This window comes from Acyrthosiphon pisum, chromosome A3, assembly GCF_005508785.2.
Source record: "Acyrthosiphon pisum isolate AL4f chromosome A3, pea_aphid_22Mar2018_4r6ur, whole genome shotgun sequence".
NCBI lineage: Eukaryota > Metazoa > Arthropoda > Insecta > Hemiptera > Aphididae > Acyrthosiphon > Acyrthosiphon pisum.
The window spans coordinates 3,046,187-3,061,701 of record NC_042496.1 but is presented as its reverse complement, the minus strand read 5'-3'; the positions used below and the strand labels follow the sequence as shown (position 1 = coordinate 3,061,701).

At 27.8% G+C, this 15,515-nt stretch overlaps 2 protein-coding genes across 6 annotated transcripts in view; one reads left to right on the top strand and one right to left on the bottom strand.

Moving 5' to 3' along the window:
* LOC100164360 (polymerase delta-interacting protein 3) overlaps positions 1-12,846 on the top strand; it is a 46,675-nt gene extending 33,829 nt beyond the window's left edge. The window contains exons 1-8 of one of the 3 annotated variants that reach the window (XM_008185784.2): positions 7,725-8,048; positions 8,222-8,540; positions 10,052-10,289; positions 10,356-10,564; positions 10,635-10,711; positions 11,410-11,551; positions 11,707-11,859; positions 12,024-12,846. In XM_008185784.2, coding sequence (XP_008184006.1) covers positions 8,005-8,048; positions 8,222-8,540; positions 10,052-10,289; positions 10,356-10,564; positions 10,635-10,711; positions 11,410-11,551; positions 11,707-11,859; positions 12,024-12,035 — 1,194 coding nt within the window. In that variant the 5' untranslated portion in view covers positions 7,725-8,004 and the 3' untranslated portion in view covers positions 12,036-12,846. Of the gene's footprint in view, positions 1-7,724; positions 8,049-8,221; positions 8,541-10,051; positions 10,290-10,355; positions 10,565-10,634; positions 10,712-11,409; positions 11,552-11,706; positions 11,904-12,023 lie in introns of those variants that run through there. The other 2 variants (XM_001951770.5, XM_029491254.1) reach the window with 2 other exon arrangements.
* On the bottom strand, positions 1,048-7,563 carry LOC100169043 (serine/threonine-protein kinase fused). 3 transcript variants are annotated; one of them, XM_029491253.1, is made up of 11 exons: positions 6,808-7,563; positions 6,624-6,725; positions 5,838-5,983; positions 5,569-5,766; positions 5,099-5,503; positions 4,858-5,020; positions 3,947-4,120; positions 3,627-3,885; positions 3,516-3,548; positions 3,242-3,432; positions 1,048-2,154 (listed from the first exon to the last, which is right to left on the bottom strand). In XM_029491253.1, the coding sequence occupies exons 1-11, from the start codon at positions 7,024-7,026 to the stop codon at positions 2,089-2,091; spliced, it is 1,956 nt and encodes a 651-aa protein (XP_029347113.1). In that variant the 5' UTR covers positions 7,027-7,563; the 3' UTR covers positions 1,048-2,088. The 3 variants fall into 3 exon arrangements, with proteins under 3 accessions (XP_029347113.1, XP_001948330.1, XP_016660665.1); XM_001948295.5 differs by having other exon boundaries at positions 1,866-2,154; positions 3,516-3,885; XM_016805176.2 differs by lacking the exons at positions 6,624-6,725; positions 6,808-7,563 and adding an exon at positions 6,059-6,197 and having other exon boundaries at positions 1,866-2,154; positions 3,516-3,885.
* Positions 12,847-15,515: the final 2,669 nt, after the last annotated feature.

Genomic DNA, 15,515 nt, shown 5'->3' with positions numbered 1-15,515 from the left:
TTTTAGTCCTTTATTTGTGAGATCATAAAGACACTTCTGACTATAGTTTAGAATATTATGATAAAACAGATACTATAATTAATGTCATGCCAAATAATTATAACAAACATTATTGATAGATATAATCAGTATATTTCATCAAAATTGTTTGTAATTTTTTTTTTTTTAGATACTTTTAAGGATGTATTTAAGATATATTATGCCTAGTAAAAAATTGAAATATTATTACTGCTTATTATTTTTTTGCAAAATTGTTAACTTAAAATAATTTATCTATTATTCTTTTCATAACGACCAGATAATTTTTATAATAATTTTTTATGTACACATATTGCCACGTATTGCTATCTGTGAATTATAATGTAATCGGATTTTTTGCTTTCCAAGTGTAGGTAATTTCACATTTGAGCATTTTATTTGAAGTGTTTTTACTGTTTATAGTTTAAGCTGGAACACTTAAGAAGATAACAATATAATGGTCAGATCAATAACTGACGTATTCTCAAAAAATATAAGTACTTGTGATAAGCTCATTAATTTTTAAGCGTTGTTTTAAGATTGAAAAGCAATAAAATTGTTACATAATGTTAATCCACGTATGTCGCGAAAAAGCGGTCAAGATAATAGGGTATACCCTGGATTTAAGAAAGATTATTTTCAAGTTTGTGTTATATGCATACATCAATAACTACTATATGAACTTAAAATTAAAAACAAATAAAATAAAATAAAATGTTACCCTGAAATATACTTGTTGAATTGTATGATAGGGGTGGTAAGGAACATAATCACTGATTGGATATAATTATGGTATGATAAAATGATCAAAACGTAAAAAACTTGAAAAGGTGAAATGTGAAAAGGGATAATAAGAAAACCAATTTAATATTAAACTCAACAAAAACAAAAAGTAAAATAATATGATATGATGAATTAAACATCATATTAGTTCGATATAATAGTTATAAAGTGAGAGATGGACCGATTAATTAGATACATATTAAAAGTAACACACATGGCTATATCTTTTAATACCATAATAGTTACGTTTATAAAATATAGTTGTATATTTGTTGTGAAGTTGGAAATTTAGGTACCATAATAAGAGAATAAACTATTTAATAACAAACAAACAATTTTTTTATTGATCTTAAGAGGATGTCAGCGCATTATTTATTTTCTTTCTCTGAACAATGCACAATATACCAAATTCTATGTTCACAATAATGATTATAATCATAATAGTTTCTAAAATGTTATTATATTCTAATTTTAAAGCTAGTTATGAGTATTTTAAGATGTACAAACAATTTGTAAGGGGTTACGGTTGGTTGTGGAACATCGAATACATGATGTGGGGCGAGAATTTGTCACTAAAAACCCAGGTGATGACCCATCCGGGAGCTAGCAACACCGGCCGATGCTTGACCTTATAACACATTAGGGACTTAGGCTGACCATCGTGACACACAAGGCCTCCATGTATACAATTTTTATAATCGTATTTATGAAGCTTAATAAATTATAATTTGTATGTACTTGAAAATGTAGTAGGTGGGGAAATCATTATTACATGTCGTGGAATATTTGGTTTAGATCCCAATAATATTCCTGTTAGAATAAACACTAGTCTTTAAAAACTATATAAATATTATTTTATATTCATGTCCTATACTTTTCTTTGAGTAGTTTGCATAATATTGAAAAACAGTTAATCTTATCTGTAATAAGTGTTTACCTCATATATCTGTTATTTTTGGCGAACAAAACTAAATGGATGTTACTATTATTATATAATTTACATCATATTTCGTTTTGATACATCTATTATCTTGCTTATGAGTATATAAAAACAAATGATTTAATTATTATGACTATTTAGCATATTGTATTTTCGTCATAAATCAATTTAAACAAAAAGTATTTAGATTTAAATAACTATTATTGTTACTTATTATTTATCACTATTCTTATGGCTCAATCCTCATTTAGATTTAACTTTTTCACTCCATATACAGTATAAAATAATGTATGATAATACTTTAAATAAAAACCATAATGTATTGATTTAATTATGATTATATACTCTCATTGTTCTGTTTCCACTTGGTAGAATTGTGTTTTCTTCAATAGTTCAGATGCATAAATAGCAGCCTAGAACAATCATAAAATTGATATTAAAGACTTAATATACTGAGTTAATACACAATTGAGAAATTAAAAATATAGAACAAAATTTTAATAACTGCTGCTTTGCTAGCATATTTTGAATACAATTATTGTCAGTAGGTTATGATTTATTTTTTTAAATTTAAAGTTAAAAAAAAAAATGTTAAAAAATAAAATAAAATAAACATAAACATTATAACTGGTCTATACTTTTATAATTAATTTTATTTAAATTATTACTCATTAGTTTAAAAATTTAAGTAATTAATTGAAAAATTTAACAAATCACATATTTTATGTATAATTTGTTTTCATTTTTAAAATTTTGAAGACAAGTAAAAAAAGTTTCCAATACACTACTCTGGTATAGAAATTCTGAATAGAAATAAAACATAAAATACAGGATAACTAATTTATTTAAAATTATAAAACATAAAACCATATAAAACATCATAAAAAATCAATTTCAATCTTATTTTGTTTTTAGTTATTAAGAGGACGCGATACCCGCATGTGTTGTCTCCGTCTTACAAGTGCGTAACATGGCAAATTTTACGCTCAGCAGAACACTTGTAGCTCCGTTAATTTAAAAATTAAAGGGAATTGACCTCTTATAAAATCAAAAGATAAGATTATTATCTAAGTAACCTCATATGCCTTTTAGTATATTTTCATTTCAACATGAGTTATGAGTATTTTAAGATGTATAAAAATTTACAATTTAAAATTCTCATAACTCGTGTTAAAATTAAAATATACTAAAAATCATATGAGGTTACCTAGATAATAATCTTATCTTTAGATTTTATAAGAGGTCAATTCACTCTAATTTTTAAATTAACGGAGCTACACGTGTTCTGCTGAGTGTAAAATTTGCTATGTTACGCACTTGTAAGACGGAGACATCACATGCGGGTATCACATCCTCTTAACATTTTCTTTAATACATTGTAATATAGACCTTAGCTTTTCATAATTTTAAATAAGTTAACATATAAGTCTGTATTTTATTTAGGAAAACATTAAAATACATTTTAAATATAAATAAATAATAATCTTAATTTGTATATACCTGGACAACATTAGGGCATGGGTCACTTTTTAAAAACTCAATATCATTGGTAAGAGTTTGATGCCAAATTTCTAGAAGACAATTAGGATCTAGTCTAGTCATATGTAATAAAAGGACACATGTTCTTTCTCTTATGGACGGGTCTTCAGTGTTTCTAAGCAATTTATGTAGCTCGACATTTGAAATCCTACCTGAAAGGTAATTATTTTGGTATTATAGGAAAATATAATAATATTAATATACTTTTGGATAAATAAAAAAATAATTACAGTACCTTCCAAATGTTTCCCAAGAACTACGTCTTGCACTAAATTAATGTTGCATGGCAAATATATTAAAGTTAATATTAATACAGCAAGTGTATTAGTAACCAAATGTGTATTACCATGACTCAAAGATAAACATTTTTGTAATAGTGGTAGAATTTTCAAAAAATAGATACTCTCAGAAAATTGCTTAAGACATTCCATAGGTTTATCTAAGCATAATCCTTCTACTAATAGAAGCACCGATTCTAGACTGCCTAATTCTTGAATGCCAATACTATCAGGTGGTGCAGGTGATACACAGTTACGTGCAGGAGATTTGATAGCATTAGAAAATGCTTGCATTAAACACGGAATGACTTGAGTTTCAATATAAATCTACAACAAACACAAAATTTTAATAATGTAAAAATAAATAAAATAAAATAATTATAAATACTTGAGTTATTAAGTCTTTCTCAGTTTGTTGAACATTTGGAGTAACAAAAGGTATTGCTAGAACAGTAACAACATAGTGTAATAATTTGGAAGACGTGGTACCACTTTTTAATGGAGACAGTACTACCAGAATAAAACTTTTTTGAGTCATAGATGTTATATTCCCAGAAACAACCTAAAAAATAAAATTACATTGTATTAACTCAGTAATATAATGTACGGATAAAATGAAATGCATACAATATATTATTTAAAATTTTAATAAGTACATTTTGAAAAATTACTTTAATTTATTACTTATTTTACTTGGAATTGAATTAATAAGTTTTCTCTTCATAAACTAGATAAAATTAATGGTATTAACCTCACAATATATAACTAAACTAATTAATTTAACCAGAATTTATTTAATAAAAATAAACAATAGGTGTAAACATTGCCCAGTGAGTGGTTATATAGAAAACAAATTGAAAAATTTGTCGTAAAAACCAGAGAGATGTAGTAAATAGTAATCTTTTTGACAAATCTTTAATTGGAGGGGGATGAATATAGGATCATGGCACAAATGTATGATTTTCATACTATTGCTAAAAACAGTCCAAAGCACAAATTTACTTACATTTTATAATTTTTATACTTAAATCTATTATAATGTTTACTGTTAATAATTGCAATAAAAATAAATTTTCTACTATAATCACAATGAGCGTGTCCCCATTTAATTGCTCAATTTTCCGGGGACAAAAGTTGGGCCTATGAAACTTTTTTTAAAACCTTATCAATGTAAACAATCCAATTATGGAAACCCCATTCAAATCCATTGACTGGTTTTGATGGAGAAGAGTAACAACACAAAAAGCAACTCTCATGACGTATGAGTAGTATAGATTTAGATAATAATTAAAATTTTACTTCAGAAGCGCTTTGTCGTAGAAATACAATCCATTCTTCGCTCATAAAATCATTAGAATTTGTAATATCATTCGTGGAGTTAGATTTATCACAACCCACATCTAACTCATGACAAGTTTCAGAACACCAACCAGATTGACTTGAGCGCAAGTCCTCTTCAGTTCTATATAAAAATCAGTACAATTAATTCTAAAATTTAAAAAATATTTTTCTTCTACATAAAATCATGAAAAAGTAATACGTGTCTTCTATAGATGTAAAATCATGACCCGAAGAAGAATCCGAGAGTTCTTTGTCTCCTTCTTCTTCTTCTAAGTCTTCTTCTTCTTCTTCATTTATTTTCATTGAGTTTAAGGGTGACACAATATTATCAAATTCTGTTGAGACATCTATTTCCTCATTTTGATCCATATCTATCATGTATACCTTGTTTTTTAAAAATTCATGTTCTAATAGGCCAGGCCACGTTAACCTTTGTAACGGATTTTTTTGCAATAGTTGTTCTAAAAAGTTCTGACAAACAGCTGACACAGTATCTGGCCAAATTATTGGTTGATCTTTCATCATTTGAACTAAATGCATCAAACATTTTGTATCAAAAGGAGGTTTACCACAAAGTAAATGATATGCTATACATCCCAATGACCTAAATTAATAATTTATATCAATGCACAAACAGTATTTACTTTATAATAAGTCATCAATTTATACCATAAATCCGCATTATGATTGTATATTGGAGGTATAACAGGAGAATTTATCACTTCAGGAGCCATGTAAAGAGGGGTTCCTTTAAGTGATGCTTGAGTTAATACTTGAGTGCCAGTTAACATAAACCTTGCTAAACCAAAATCACATAATTTTGCAACATCATTGTTGTCCAATAAAATATTTGGTGGTTTTAAATCCCTAAAAATTAAAATTATTTAGTAAAGAATATTTTTTGGAAAAAAAAACAATTTTTAAATTTAGGTACCTACCTGTGTAAAATATTTTTCTGGTGTAAGTAGTGTAAAGCTGATACAAGATGACATATAATCACCTGTGTTCTTTCTTCACTCAGTATACCTTCATTTTCTATGATTTCTTTAAGTGATCGAGGCACAAACTCCATGACTAAGGCAATCTATCATAAAAAAATTAAATATATTAACACCAACATTACACCAGTTAGATATTTGATTAGTGACAGTGAGCTCACTTCAGCTATCAACATTTTGCTAGTGTACATTTTAAACGGTAAATTCCGACTCGACTGTTCTATAGTAGGAAATCTTCCCCAGATACACTTTTTGATACCAAAATTTCCCCCCATACCTATTTTTTAAATTTTAAATTTTATTAATTAATATGAATTTTTTTTTGTCTAATTTACTTAATTTTTTTTTAACATTACTTTTTATTTTTTTTTTTTATTATTTTAATAGCAATTTTTATTTTTTCAAATAGACAATTATAAAAAATATACATCCATAATTTATTTTATTTATTAAAATATTTGGACATTTATTCTGTCAAAATTAGACAATAGGCAAAAAAATAATAATTTCATATTAAAAAATAAATAGTATTTTTTTAAAAAATAGGGAAAAATGTCCACTATTTATTTTAGTCCTTTGTCATACCAACACTAGTGCGTCAGCTGAAGCGAGACAAATTGTTAGTTGTTTTTGTCATTATGTTATCAATTATCCTTATGACTTGTTTGTTTTGGTTATAAGAGAATATAGTAAATAAACAAATATAGTTAAATATTAATATCCCACCCCATTTTCATTTCCAAATGACTCAATCATTTTGACAATGTTTGGATGGTGTAATTTCTGTTGAATGTCCACTTCCTGTTGTAACGTTTTTAATTTGTCGAGCTAAATCAATGGACATATTATAATTAAAATTAAAAACAAAAAATTGAGCAAGCAAGCATTCAACTGATAAACCTAACTATACCTTGAAAATAAATTTGAAGGCAACTATTTGGTTGGTTTCTTTGTGTAGGGCTTTGAAAACTTTACCAAATGAACCTTCACCTATCTTTTCCCCTAATCTATAGTTATGATTTTCTGCCCAACAAGCGAGTCGCTCTTCAGGTTCCATCCTTGGATAAGGTACTTCATCTGCCGTACAAATAGAAGGCTCCCGTCGCCAAAAATTACCGTTCATATTCATTGTTAATCAAGAGTTTAATTCAATCATAAATTATAAGGGTTAACATTAAGGTTTTTATTTTACAAAAACCACGGTAAAAAGAAACAGAGACCCAGTCCATTTTTTTGATCATAATTGTTTACATTTTTGAGTGAATGTTAAATAAATGATTATACATAATATAATATGTATAAAAAAAATTCAAACAAAACCGAAAAGATAATATTGTATAAAAAATAATAAATAACAACACAAAATATGGCTAATTTAAAATAAAAAAATATAAATAACAAATTATTATTTGTTGTGAAATATGAATAATAATACTTTTATAGTTTTATTTACCCAGTAATCAGTATCATAACGTTATCATTAAATTATCACTGACGGTTTATACTTTATTTTTTTGTTTTGTTATTGCTGTTCGAAACGTCCAGGTTGGCCGTCAAGAGCGTAGAAAATTAATTACATTTTAATCGGATTTTCGAAAATTCGAGACCGTTAACATATTTTATAGCTTTGAAGACCGAACCGATCGACTAGCCCGATGCCCATGCCAAAATGCCAAGAGAACAGTTTTATCGAGTGACCTTTGAAGTAGCCTTTAAAGTGTCCCGTCCCGTACTGGACGCTGGTGTTTTCGAGTAAATCAATTACATTTTCGGTTTTGTTGGCCACACTGTTCACCATTCGTCTTGTTTATATAATTTTATTAATTTTGGTCTATCAAAATATAAGAACCAACAACCATTTTAGCAGATTTACGTTTTCCCAAATTAGTAGTTTTGTTTCTAAGTCGATTTGTAGAAATAGAATTTCACAGTTTTTTTTTTCATATTTACGCGAATGCGACTCCCGCAGTCACGCTGATTGTCGGCTCCCGTCCTTGCCCACATGGTCAATTATTGTAGAACTGTATTTTGTGGAGTCTTAATTCAGTGTTCCAAAACAACAGGACGTTGGTATTCGGTTTCAACGACGAGGAGATAATAATATAGTATGAAGTTCATAAAAGGAAAGAGACCCCAAAATGGTCAATCAGGGTAAATTTAAACCACCTATTTGTGTAAACTATTTCTTGTGCTGTAGTAAACTGATCGGCTTATATTATGTGGTGACTGATATTTAATGGTTCAAAGAAACATGTATATTATATAAAAAAAAAAAAGTGCCCGAAATCCCGAATTGGTGATATATTTTCAAAATTGTATTCCAGACGTACTAGAGCTTTCCAAGCTCTTCGGCAGGGCGGTACTCGTAATCGTCTACGTGTAGCGGCGGCCAACAAGGCGTCCAAGGTGAAACGTTTAAGAGCCATTCAAAAACACTCCACCAACGGCAAACTTAACAATAAAAATATGATGTCAAAGAACAATGCTAGAGTAGCGATGAATGTGGTTGATGCTCGTGTTAAACTATTGCAAAAGGCTTTAGAAAAACCAAACGTGATGGTAGATGCTAGACAAAAGTTAACAAAACAAAAGGATGCTCGCGAAAAAATTCAGGAACGTCGTTTACATTCAACACCATATGACGTAAGTAACTGTTTGTTAATAACTCTCAATTACCACTAATTAAAATGAGTTGTAGTAAAACAGAAATATTACACTTATTATAGAGTTTAAGACTGTAATAATTAATCAAATATGAGGTGTTTTGTATTGAACACTATTAATATATCAGTAACCATAGTCATTTATTTATACATTTAAAACATCTAATCATTTACTTCTACCTAGAAACTCGAATTTTTTAAATTTGTAATTTTTGTTATTGCTTTTTTTGGCTCATTAGGGCTTTAAAACACAATTACATATTGTGATTTTGGATAGTGCATTCCTGGTTACATTTTTTTAAGACTCCTTGGTGAACTGCTATTTTATTTAAGTTAAAAAGTCTGTATGTGAAACGTATATTAATGATGCCCCACAGAGCCCATATCTGGTATATTTTAATGTACAATATAATAATAATTATATAATATTTACCCATACAACAATATGACTGACATTTTAGTTGGACTTCAAACTTGAACTTTTTTTAGTCTGATTAGATTTATGTACAACTGTTTAAGATTTTATCATGGACCATACCTACGTGGGTTTAAGTAGAAGACTGAGTTAATTTAGGCCAACAAAATAAATAAATATGATTAATCATTAATTTTATGTTATAGAAATGACTATTATATTATAGTATGCTGTAGTAATAACATTTTTAAGTGATATAAATGTATAGTTCATTATGTTAGTGATCTTCAAACTGATTGGTGAACTTATTATTAGTGGTAATCCGATTGCTTGAATAATTTTTACATTACGGTTTTTAATTTTTAAGTTCAAAATCAAAAACTTTAAAATTAAAACCTAAACATTTCTATTATAAATCATTTTTTTCTTAACTAACAACAATGGACAAACGATTGATAGAGCGACACTGTTTAATTAATACTTTGTTCGTATTAATAAAGTACCTAAGATAAGTTATCTATAGTTGCGTATTAAAAATGAGTGGACCATTTTTCATACACTGTTGTAACCATTGGTACTCAACATGTACTGTCGTGCTGCTATTGGTGGCATATTCACACAAGGCACCCATCATTCAGTACCTGGAGGAGTGACAATATCATAAAAAAATATCTAAGATCCAACAAAATTGATTTTATTAAATAACAGAAAATAAATACACAACATAGATTAACAATGTACCTATATAATATGTCATGTATTATAATATCATCAGTAAAAATAGTTTATTATTTATAATTACAAAAAATTACAACAGTTTTACAATTGTCTAGGTGGATCACCTCCTTGCACCCCCTGATGGGCGCCCTTGTATTCACAGATACAAAATATGAGCTTCTTTGCCACGGGTGTTCAATATATTACAATATTATATTATATATGTATTATTTTATGATTTAATAACCACAAGTTACCAAAAAACTGATATTTGGCACATAACGGATAGAGCTCATATTTTATCTCCAAGCTTAACATTTAATCTGTAATTAACACTTAGATGGTTTTTTTTGCTTTAGGCAATACAATATGTAGAAACGTCAAGAGGCCATTCCAATAACTTAGGTCGTGTAAAAATTGACCGCCGTGGTATTCTTACTGTCAAGTCTATTTTGGATGAAAGAGCATCATCGCATCATTCTGAATTTAGAGATAGAAGACCAGACAGACAGTCTTCTGTAAATCAAGGACGTTTTGATGTTATAGAAAAAAGACGTAGTAGTAACACTTTCAATTCAGAGCTGAATACATTTAGAAGTAACATTTTTATAATTTTATATTGTTTGTTTTTTTTTTACTGAGTATGTATTTAATTATGTTAAGGTGACAGACCTATTGAAGAAATTAGACCAGTGAGACGGGATATGAGAATGTCAAGACGTCCAATACAAAACACACAGTCTATGAGACGACCGCCAGACCGTCCTACAAGACCAATGAGAGTTAATGATAAGCCATATAATAGACCTATGGCAATGGATTATGAGGATTCAATGGAATGGGAAGATACAAATAGATACTCTCCAACACCGGTAAACAAGAAATACCTATGTTAAATTAAAAATTAAAATGCAGTTTAATGCATTTTTCAATTTACTGTAGGTAATGAGACGGAATGTTGGAAATGCAATGTTCAATCATGATGGATATCAAGATGATTTATCCGATAGAAATTCAAGGTAAAATAAATAAATTTTTTATTATATTATTCAACTAAATTGTAAATTATTAATTCAAAAATAAATAAAATGATTCTTGGTTAAAATGCAATACAATTATGGGAGTATTAATTTAATATTTTGGAATTATTAAAAATAACATTAGAACTAGTGATATGCACTGTCAAACAATTTTATAGTTTATCCGACTATTCTATTTGAAAAACTACTATACGATTATGTAAAACTAATCGAATGGATTTTGGACATTATAATATCTTATTTCAATAGGTCTATAACTACTTGAAATCTCAAAAATACTCAAATTTTATTCAAATATATAATTATAATTGTATTTATTGCTATTCATAATTTGGAAGATTATCAAGTAACCATATAATTTTTAAATTATAGAAAAAATATCAAAATAGATTTTATGAAACGTTAGTTTCTTGTAAATTGGAGCGGTTGTTAGAAGTTATTCCTTAAGCGTTAAATAAAAACAAGAAAAAATGAATTTTTTTTTTATTAAAATATCAGCAAGTTAAAAAAAATGTATTCATAGTTTTTGTACACATTTAAATTATTTTATTTAAGTATTATCTTTAAAGTGTAGAAGCCTCAATTATTTATTACTAATTTGATATTAAATTTTTGATCTTTAATTATATTGGTTTTTAAATGATAACATTATCACTTGATAATTGATTTTTATATAGGAATCATAGAGGGTTGAGTGAAACATTACGTTCAAGATTGGACTCTCATCAAACAGCCTTAGCTAAGCGTGCACGACCACCTATAGGCCATAAAATTATTATATCCAATTTAGAACCGTCTGTGACATGTGAAGATATAAGAGTATGTACTAATATTATATCATATTGTAGTCATTGTAATTAACAAAATATATATAGGTATACTACCCGATAAGAATTATTTTTTTTGCATAAAAATCTGTGATTGAACCAAATACTGTTTGTTTTATTAATTTGACTATTTATATTTTTATTCAGGAACTATTTGCAGACATAGGAGATTTATTAGAATCTAAGGTGATTCGACCTGGTGTTGCTGAAGTGATTTACAATCGTCGTGCTGATGCTATACAAGCAGTAGATGTATATCACAACAGACAGCTGGATGGCAGGCCTATGAAATGTGACATGGTGAGGAATGCTGGTTCTAACAGTGGGCCAATATCTGTATCTGGGTAAATAATTAATATTCAAAAAATAATTTATTTAACTGTCTCATTAAGGGGTTTATGTCACTATAGGTCATTATTTAAAAAGAAAAGAGAACATTGACTTTAAATTATATTTTTTTCTAGAACAAGTCGTAGAATGCCTGCACGTGGTGCTGATATGTATAAACCATCAGCGTATGTCGGTTATGATTTAGATGCTGTACATACTGCATTGTTTAATAATAAATAAATATTTGTCTATCCCATTAGTGTATGAAATTTTACTAGATTCATATACCACATTTTTTGGCCAACAATTTATAACTCACATTTCACAAAATTGCAGATGTCTATTTTCAAATTATATAAATTTTATAATTTTTTTTCTCCAAAACTCAACAAAGTTAAAATGTATAAATAAATTGTGTCTAGGGTAATAAATGCTTTATCTTATTAGCCATTTAAGTACAGACTACTGTAATTTATGATTATCCAACAATTTACTTAAGATACTAAAGATTTAGTAAATAAATTAATGTATTATTTTTGTTCATTATACATTGGTAAATGTACACAAATTGGTTTTTAATTATGACTGTAACACCTTAGGGTAAATGTTAGCCAACATGGCACTGTAAAATGTTTATACATATTATACTAATATTGAGCATGTGGATTATTAGTTAAGTTAGAATATTTATTAAATTTTTTATTAAGTTTTTATGATGGACTACAATCTTAAGATTAATAAAAAATTTAAGCATACAAAAATAATTGTTAGGTTTTTAAAGTCAGTCTTAGAATTTAGAATTCACAGGAAAGAGTTAACATGTTAAATTAACATTTTTAGTGTAATAATATAATTATATTGTTTGTAAAATAAATGTTTCTTATGTATTTTTATAAAAATATGTATGTTTTATGATTAATTTAATGAGTGAGTAATAAAATACTTTTATTAGGTAAATTGCATTGTTTTTTTTTTTTTAATGAATATGATATTGATATAGTTTCAATACTTATTTATTTTAGTTGTTTTAACATTAAATATTATAGTTATGAGTGTAGACATGGGAGAATATGGTGAATGGATCCCCCTCATTACCTTTTTTTGGATTCTGAGCAGATTGATAATTGTATTGATTTTAAAATGATGTCTTTGTTTTTTTTTTGTCAGTCATCACCTTTTGGGGCAGTAAAAATGGTTCAATTTTCTACTTCAGCATATTTTCTGGTAGGAAAGTGAATCTAGTTGATATTTTGGGGAAAAGTTGACCAAAGTCTAAAAGTGAAAAATTCTTATTAGTTTTCCAAAGAGTTTGGAAAACAAAAAATAAAAAATAAGGAAAACAGTGGTTTTTATGCAAAACTAGTTTTCTACCAAGACGATTTTGTTATTTGGTGTAACTTTAAAATAAATAACAGTACTGCAGTTAAATTAAATTTTCACCAAATGTTTATATTATCATTTTTTATGTAACATTTTCAAAATATTTTGACTTTTTTCTGGCTCTATAGGCAGAAGAAAATTTTGATTTTTAATAGTTTTATTTAAAATTATTGTCCTAAACATTGTTTACTTGGTCAAAAAACTATGGTTAATCATAAGTTGTTAGTGGAAGTTAAAAAAAAAGTTAAGCATAAATCCACAATATTTGTTTATGAGCGTCTGAAGTTAGACATTGGATATTCATCGGTAAATTAATAAACGCATAGGAATTTTCTAATTTTGTTGTAATTCAAAAACTAACAAGGTACTTAGTAGGTTTCAAGTAAGTACTTGAAATTATCACCAATTGTTTTTATTTTATTATTTTCTTTCTATACATGATTTCATACAAATTTATTTTAAAGTTCAAAGTATTTTGACTCATTTTAATCTAATTGAAATTTTAAATTTTTTAGTTTTTTATCTACGAATGTCAATACATTTCTAAATTTACTTATCCAGACACCTACTGTACAGCAGATCAATACCCACTTGCCCACTTTTGTGCATATAATATTAGTGCAGGGCCCACTACCTTGCGTTTTATCTTAAAAATTATGAATATATGTATATCTCCCCCCCCCCTATCCAATGAAAAATCTTTTCAACTCCACTGAATATAGTAATTTTGCACTTGCACAGTCTGAGATTTGTATGGCTGTGCAATAGTTTAATTTTGTTGCCCAGTTAAATCCTATTATCCTAAGCATATTTTACTAGGGGTAGTTTGGTACACCTTTTCAACGTACTTCACTTTATCATGCACAATTTTCTGTCCATCGATGGCTCAATGGCGTTGATTTTAAATAAACTGTAGTATTTATATTATGAAGAATCGATCGTATTATCGTGGCACAAAGATGAAAGTTCTTCGTGAAGAAATTGAGTATAATTCCGAGATTTTCAGTTTTTTAGATCGACGATTTTTGGGTAATTTAAAAGTTAGAAGCCAAAATGTTAAGGTTGTTGCAGATACAAGATCACAAAATGTTGGCCGTGGACAGGTATCACGGTTATTACAGGTTTAGAGCCATATTAGTTAATAATACCGTACACAACATCATAAAATACTATTCTCACCCCTTATGAATTATTATAGGTAATGCATTAGTCAATTGTGTGGACATATTTTTTTTACACATTTCTGATGACAGTAATTTAGTATGGCTTTTCATAAATTATAACTGCTATTGACATGCGCTATTATACCTATTAGTGATGGGTAGCTTAAAATTTTTAAATACTAAGTAGGTCACCTGACATGAGCAAAAAAAAATATATAAATAGAGTATCAAGTTGTAATAATAAAATGTATCACACTATGAAGTAATTGAATGGCCCACGGACCGCGGTGGTGCAGTGGACCAAGATTTGAATAATAGGTAGGTATACGCTTGAAAACCTTGTAAAGGCACAACAACGGCCATGTACGGTATAATGTAAGGATTGCAAGGGCATTGCAAGGATTGCAAAAAATTCAAGGTTTAATTATAATTTTCAAAAATTGGGTGTACCTACATAAAAAAAATGTGGTTTAATGGTATGCGATTATGGAATACATTATAGGCGATCAGTGGCGCCGAAGTAGTTTAAAAATACTCGGACAGACTAGGTAAAAATATAAGACACCACGTAACCCTAGAAAATTTCAAGCAGATTTGTGTGCCTAAAAATCTGTACATTTTACGGTACGAAATAATTTGCACATTTTCGTGATTTTAATGAATTTTGTTAAAATTTTAACTCCCAATACTTATAAAAGAAATTCGTTTTTATGTATCTTCAATATTTTTTAACCGTTATTGAAAATTAAAAATGTCTATAAATAGTTCAAATAGAATCAAAATATTTTTAAAAATTATATTGTGTATAGAAAACGCCAATATAAATAGGCACAAGATGAAATTTTCAAGTATTTTATTTATTTAGCGTATGGTTTGTGGTTACATGCATTAGAGTTATAATATGTTAACGTACAGTGAATTTAATTAATATTATAACAGATGAATAAAATAAAAATAAACGAGTAAAATATGAGAAAATATGAGTAATATTAATAAGGTAGGTATTAGAGATCTAGTTCTAGTTCCTCCAGCCATTTAATAAATTTTGGAGGGGTTGTGAGGCAGTCGATTCTGGGACCTTGG